Below are 7,369 nucleotides of genomic sequence, written 5' to 3' on the forward strand. Positions count from 1 at the left end.
GATTGGGGTGGTCTGCGCCAGACAGGGTGCACGGGCGAGAGAGGCGCAAGAGCCCAAGAGAGAGCCAGCAAGCGCATGAATCCAAGCATCGCACCTCCCGCGGCCCCGCCCTTGATCCCGAAGGTAGGTCCCTGCGACGGCTGGCGAATGCAGACAAAGGTCTTCTTCCCCAAATGCGCTCCCAGCGCCTGGCAAAGGCCCACCGTGGTCGTGCTCTTCCCTTCGCCCAAAGGGGTGGGGTTGATCCCGGTCATGACGATGTAGTGCCCGTTCTGCGGATGGGGGCGGGGGAAAGGAGGGAAGGATGCGACAACGCCTTAGGCAGGACCCGCTCACTACCTCGATCGTGCTGGCCCGCTCCCCCTTGTTCCTGTCTTCTCCCTCACCTTCTGGTTTTTGAGCCGCTCGCGGACATCGAGGGAGATTTTGGCTTTGTGGTTGCCGTACAGGACGAGTTCTTCCGGAAGGACGCCGGCATTGGCAGCAATGGTGGCAATGTTCACGGGGTCGATGCTTTGAGAAACCTCGATGTCAGACGGAACGGGGTCCGCAGGAACGAGCTTGAAAGTGGACATCTTTCCTTCAAAGGGGCGTGAATAGACTGTGGGGTGAAGAAGCAGGCAAAAGAAATGAAAATCATGGAGGGTTGACGCATCTTACCCGGGGGTGGGGGGAGGTCTGGGTAAGCTCGTAAACCACGCATGCGCCAAGTGCGCCCGAGCCAAGCACACCAAAAGCGTGCAAAATCAGGCGCACGAAGGTCTACACGACGCACCTAGAAAACTGCTGCGTATTGAAAGATGGCGTGGACGGAGTAAGTGGGACAGCCCAATGCGCATGCACCGATCCTGCTGAACTGACAAAAATGAAGAGGAAGAATAAATAGACCGCTTCGATGGAAAAGATTGCTCCTCAATGATGCACATTACCACCTTCAAGACGTCAAAAGGCTCCTGCCCATCCTGCACATGCACAGGGTAAATATTTGTTCGTGCTCATGCACGCCTGCAAAGAGGGCGAAGGGGGTGCACTTGTAAAAGAGCGCACGGACGTTTTCAAGAAAATGGTTCTTTTAGATCTTTTGGTCCGTTTCGACCAGGAGGTTGGGACTGACGGAGTGGGTACTGGATTTATTTCAATTCAGAGGGAAGAATCAATGGTGACAGAGAGTGGCCACGTGGCTTGATGTGCACCTAACTCGTGCTGAGTGCAAGAGCGCAGTGATACAATTCTTCGGTGTTGGCAAGCAGCGTGTTTCCTGCGTGGTTGCTCGGGGCTTCGTAAGGAATCCCGTCGCCGGAACTGAGACGCTCCGTCGCGGACAGGAAACTCTTTTGTCTTTGCAAGTTCCCGCATGGGCCGTATTGGTAGAGTAAAAGATTCTTTGCCTGTCGTACCAATAGATTCGCGAAGCCTGTAATGTAGGCGGCGGAAGCATGTTTTGGTGAACAATGGGTTGTTTTATGGATTTGCAAGGCTCATTGTTTTCTCTGCGAGGGGCTAAGTAGCACGCGTCTGGCATTCATATACCATCGAGCACATCACTTATTTTATGCGACAAAACAGAAAGTCAGAATAACTGATGAATATGATTGAATTTTTAGAAGTGTGAGGCGACCACTAGGCAAATGCCTCAAATGACTGAAATTCAAGGTGGAGCTTTACTCAAATAATGCTTTCAGATTACACTTTCACACGTCAGGAGTAGGATTTTGAGGAGCAAGACTTAAAATACACGTACTTCAACTCTGCATATATTAATTTCTGCACTCAAGCATACAGTGAAATCACGCATTTTAGATTGACTTGATTTTGGGGGACTCATCCCTCGTTTATACCAAGTATTGGGGAGGCTTTGTGAAGAAATTTCCATCATCCAGAGATTTCTGTAAGACAGACAAACAAGAAACAAATGGAATGAAGTGAGAAGGAGATAGATAGAAACAGAAGCGATCAATGTCGTAAAATCAAGAATCATTGCAGGCAAGGAAAAAACGGCGGTCCACGCGTAGAAAAAGTATTCTTTGTGACGGGAAAGATTGGACGCCGCGCGTATTTTGATTTTTACAAGAGTCCTTGCGTTTCATAACAGTGCTTTTCTCCAGATGTTTATCTTGACTTTCAGGGTGCTATTGCCATTCCCATCTTTGACGAGTTCTAAGTTTAACATTCTTCATGCTTTTATTGTTCGTAATAGTTTTGCTTTGAGACATCATAGCCGATTGCAAGAGGTCTTACTCTTTTTCACACTCACTCGAGAGGTGGAAAGATTTAGGTAGACTCGACGATCCGATATAGTACATGATCTTCGCGCTATCTCCAGTCCCTCATTACTTTGATTTCCATCGCCTCCTCTTTTGACTATCATTGTTCATTGCGGTTCCTCGAATCCCTCCGCGTCGTCCCTCGCCTTGACACCTCCATTTCCGCCCTCATGCACCCTAACGTGATGGCCAACACCAGAAACCTCATCCGTCGAGAGTGCATAAGACATGCGGAGAGAAGAGAAACAAGAGATCGACAAAGTGCCCTGAACGCAAGGAGCTGCGGCAGAGAATGATGCGTGAGGGAGACCCTGGACAAGGGTTGCCGCCCCCTCAGCGTCCTCGTCTTTCCTAGTGGACGAATAGCTTAGATGCGGTTGCGGTGGCTGTCGCTCACCATGACCCTCTTCTCCAGCGTATCCCCCCCCACAAGAACCCACCGGGGGAGCGGTCCACAAGGAAAAACTTGGCACGTAAGGAAGAGGACCAGGGAAGGCTGTGTGGCCGGGAGATGTAAAGAAGGAGAAGGAGGCTGAGGGCGGGAATGGGGTGGCTGAGAAGGGAAAATGTTGTCGGTGAGGATGGTGCTGGGCATAGGACGCAAGGCCTGGCATTTCGATGGCAGAGGAAGGCGACGCAGGAGGAGGAGAAGGGTTCCTAGGGGGGTTCCATAAGGAAAATATCGACGGGTTACGCTCGTCTGTCCCGCCTCCGTCCTTTCCCCTCTCGTCCGTTGCCTCCTCCCTTTCCCCTTCCAGCTCTTCCTCTCTCCTCTCTTCTTCCCAACGCTCGCGATCGATGCTCCCTGCTTCCCACGCTTGGCTGTATGCCGTCCTTTGCATTTGAGATGGTGGCTCATGGTCCCTTGTCCCGCCGCTATCAAGCTTTGCCGTCGTTGGGAGCCGTTCGTCCCCATCTCGCGCGGTGCAACGGAGCAGGGGAAGAATCTCTCCACGGTATGAGGTGTCGGAGGGCGAAGAGAGAGCTTGGGAGGATTGGAAGGAGGGAGGATGGGAGCCCGATAGATATCCTCGAACTATGCTTCTTTCTTCAGCATCATGCGAGTCACCCAAGGGCTGCTGGTGATAATTGGACATAGAGTCGGAGGCAGAAATTTGGGGAGGGGGAGAGTGATGGCCTCCGGAGGGAAGGAAGGAAGAACCCTCGGACTGGCGCAAGCTGGGGAGGGGGTTGACGTGGGGGGGAAACGAGGAAATGATCACCCTACTGGAAGAAAATGAAGCTATCGGGAACTGCCAACCTCTGTGCTCGGCCTCCTTGTTGGCCTCTTCCTCCACCAACCCTCCTCCCTGTGATGCTTCTCCGCGGGAAAAGCCCGATGACAAACAGACTCGAGGCTCTGAGCAGGGAGAAGGAGAGGGATCGGTTTGTGGAGGAAGAGCCTCCTCGTATTGGGGAGGATGCCGGTGCCAGGGCTGTTGCGACCCCTTGCTCCTCCTCGAGGCCCTCAAATTTCTCCCTTGAGAGGAGGGAGGGATCGAGGGAGAGGTGGGAGGGAGGGAGGAGGCGGAGGAAGAGGAGAGGGTGGAAGAGGTTGGGGCGAACGAGCAGTTCGCAAGCGTTTTCCAAAACGGAAGGGCCGGATGCAACGCCGCCTCGAAGTTTTTCATGGCCACAGACCACATGGAACGGTGAAGCCCATCCGTGTACCAGCTTTGCTCGGCCCCGGCGGGCGAGGCGTGGAGGAGAAGGGCCACATCCTCGGTGTGGAGGGTGATGGAGGCATAAGCCGCGTAGGCGAAGACCCCCAGCTCGTAGTGCCGGCGAAATTTGGCATACGTATCCAAGGAGGGGCGGAGGGCCATGGTGGTGAGTGCGTTCTCGTGTTCCTTGCTGCAGATAAAGCATCCGGTGGTTTTCAGCAGGGCGAGGACCCCGCGGAGCTTGGTGCGGGAGACGTGTTCCATGTCAGGCAGGGCGGTGGAAAGCTCTGTCAGTTGGTTGTATAGGCAGTGGGTGATTTCCCTGCAGAAAGAGCAGGATTGGGGTAAGGGAGAGAAAGCTTCAGCCGAATGGATAGAGTGGGAAGGAATAATGGCAATAGAGGTCTAAGGTGAAAGGCAATATGAATGCTCGCGCGAGAGATGTTGCAGTTGGTTCATCGTTCGCTCCTACAGCAACATTGCCTCCCCCTTCCTTTTTACCGGTGGGTGAGAGGGTCGACCCCTTTCTTGGCTGCATGCTCTGTAAAAAACCGAAAGACAAGCTGCAGCACCGTCTCCATCAAGAGGGGGGAGGGATGGAGGAGAATGTCCATACCGTACCGACGGAGCTCCGCGAGCAGGCGGGGAAGCCCGCTCGATCGGCGAAGGAAGGAAGAAGAGGCAGGGTTGCTGGGCAAGGGGGAAAGGGTGGAGTTGTGGGACGGAGGAGGACCTGCCTTTTCCTGACAAGCGCTTGCCAGGCAAGACACGAGCGGACGAGGGGCGAGGGCTTGAGAGGCATGGCTCGCGCGAGGGGAGGGCGAGAATAGAGACCTGGTTGGGCATAGTCGTGGTCCTGCAGGGAGTTTGCGGCAATGCTTGTTACCGTGCGCGGTAGGTTGTTGCTGGCGCGGAGGGATAGATTGCTGCAGTGGCTCATGTTGTTGCGGCGGGTGGGCTCGCTGTGGGCGTTGTTGAGTCGCTGGACAGCAATGAGGAAGCGACGACGAGGGTGAGCGAGGGACGAGGGGGGCGGGCGAAGGGAGGGAAGAGCCAGGGTAGTAATGAGGGCGCTGCTGTGGACGACGGGCTTGTTGAAGTTTCTGATAATCGCCATGGCCTTGCTCAATATTCTCGCGCTCCTGGGGTTGTCGCTGAAAGTCTGAGAGGTATTCATCTTCTTGCTGCTGCCGTTGTGACTCTCGCTCCTGCTGCTGCTGAGGTTGCTGCTGTTCCTGTTGGTGCTCCTGGCGACTTGGGGGCTCTTTCAGTGATGACCCTGGCGGTGACCGGTGCGATGGTTGTTGCGACTTCTTCTTTTCTTGCTCCCACGACGGGAGGAATGGCGGTGCCGAAGGCGCTAATTGCGAATGGGGAAAGAAGCCCAGAGGAACGGTGCGGTCCCAAGAAGTCAAGCCCAGAGAGGGGGACAAGTGTGGGCGCAGAAATGAGGAAGAAGGAGGCGGGAGGGGTATAGGGTAAAGTGGATCGAAGGGGCCATGGCGGATGGCAAACGAAGTCTTGTCTTCCTCAGCATTTGTATGGACGTCTTCAAAGGGGTAAACGCTCCCTCCTGCTGGCTCTGTATGCTCATGTAGCATCTCTGTATCGCGTGTGCTATGCTTTTCTCCTGCCCATGGTCCTTCCTTCTCCTCCTCACTCCTGCCGATCAGAAACTGCTGGGAGGAGTGATCGGCCGAAGGAAGCGAGGGACAGGACACACAGCCATCTCTCCTGACGTTTTCATCGTCAATAGGTGGGATGCGAGAATCACCCTCACATTTGCGTTCTTGAAGAGGAAAGAGGGGAAAGCGTGTAGTCTGCTGTATTGGGCAATTTTTTTCATTCTCGGCATTTGCTTCGCACCCAGCTGGTGAAATTCTGATCATGTGGTAATGATATTTGAGGGGGAAATTCGACCGAGGGCTCTGTGGCTATGGAGGAAGAAATAGGGGATGAGGACGAGCAAGAGGAGGAAGAGGAGGTAGTAGTAGAGAGGAGGGAGTCGGCGGACTCGCGTTGCGAGGTCAAAAATTAATAGACTTTTTTAGAAATTTTTTGTAAGTACTATAAGGCAAAGAGGTACCATCATTGTGAACATATGCAAAAAAGTGAGTTGAAAAAGACAAAAGATCACATTTTACGTATGGAACGTATTTTCGAACCTCCTTCCGCTGTCAGCTTTCTCTCCATCTTTCTCAATTTTTTCTTACTACCTCTCGAGAGACAACCAAATTCTTTGCATTTCAATGTACAAAGAATTTGGCGGAAGACGTGAATCTTATCGATATTTTTAAGTCATGTACTCAAGACCTGGCTTGGAACGTAGACGGGTCCGGTCATGTTTCCTCTCCCTCATCATTTCTGTCCCCTTGCCACACGCATACCCATCTAGGGTCCCGATACAGATGTGCCAGGCTTCATCTAAAGCCCTAATACCACAAAAATTGTCGATGACGGGCGGAAACGGGGTAAAGGCAGGGCGTGAGGGAGGGGCGTTGATGGAGAGGGAGGGAGGAGGTTGAACGTTGAAGCAGACGGCGAGGCAGCGGAGGCAGGCTTAGGGGGGGGGGACTAGCGTGTATGCAGACGACAGGGAAATGGAAGGGTGCATTCGTGTACTTTCGTGCATCATTAGTACCTTTGAGCGAGATATTTTCTCAGGTTGCGTGTGTGTCTTTTGGCAAGGCTTCTGCTTTTTGCGAGATCGAGCTTGAGCCCTCCATCTGTAAGGCAAGCCAATTCCATCACCTGTATCACTTTCGAAATGATATGAACATTTTACAGCTTTACCAAAACTTACAGAAAAGATGATGCAACAAGCGTTACCATTGGGAGAAGACGAGCAGAGTGACGACTACATTCGAGAGATCCAATCTCGCATGGCTCGTGGAGAACCTCCCCTCTCCGCCGAAGAGTATCTGTTGCGCGTTCGTCTCGAATTCGCATCATTGCCCGAAATTGTGGAGGCCACGCACATCAATGCACGCACCTATGACAGCCGACAGACGGCGTACATGCCTGTACAGCCTGCGTTGCCACCGACTCCGGCAGGACTAACTCCTTCGCATGAGTGGGAGGAGATGATATTGACGGATTTCGAAGACGTGAGGGAGAACCTTCAACGCTTAGAGGAGGAGGAAGGAGTGGGGCGGGAACGAAAAATTAAGGTACCTCCCTTGCGAGAAGAAGGAAGCTGGCGGATCTTTTTCTTTGGGCGGACGGAACGTGGCGCGGACCCAAACGGACGGGGCATGAAGAGGAAGAAACCGACCCGGAGGAGCGGGGAGGGAGGAGAGGACGAGGAAATAGGGGAGGGAGAGGCAAATGGCGAAGGGAAGGAGGGTAAAGGGAAACAAGACAAGGAAGATGAATATCCTGGACGTGGGCAGCAAGACGAGGAACCCCAGAGCCGACCGTCCGCGACCAAGCAAGCGGAAG

General features: G+C 53.5%; 1 protein-coding gene across 1 annotated transcript; it reads right to left on the minus strand.

The window, feature by feature from the left end:
* Positions 1-335: 335 nt before the first annotated feature.
* Positions 336-789, minus strand: NGA_0155600 (methylenetetrahydrofolate dehydrogenase; the record flags this gene model as incomplete). The annotated part of the gene is made up of 2 exons (XM_005855399.1): positions 661-789; positions 336-601 (listed from the first exon to the last, which is right to left on the minus strand). Exons 1-2 carry the CDS (start codon positions 701-703, stop codon positions 336-338), a joined length of 309 nt encoding a protein of 102 aa, XP_005855461.1. The 5' UTR covers positions 704-789.
* Between the last annotated feature and the right edge of the window lie 6,580 nt (positions 790-7,369).

This window comes from Nannochloropsis gaditana (assembly GCF_000240725.1).
Source record: "Nannochloropsis gaditana CCMP526 unplaced genomic scaffold scaffold207, whole genome shotgun sequence".
Lineage (NCBI taxonomy): Eukaryota > Eustigmatophyceae > Eustigmatales > Monodopsidaceae > Microchloropsis > Microchloropsis gaditana.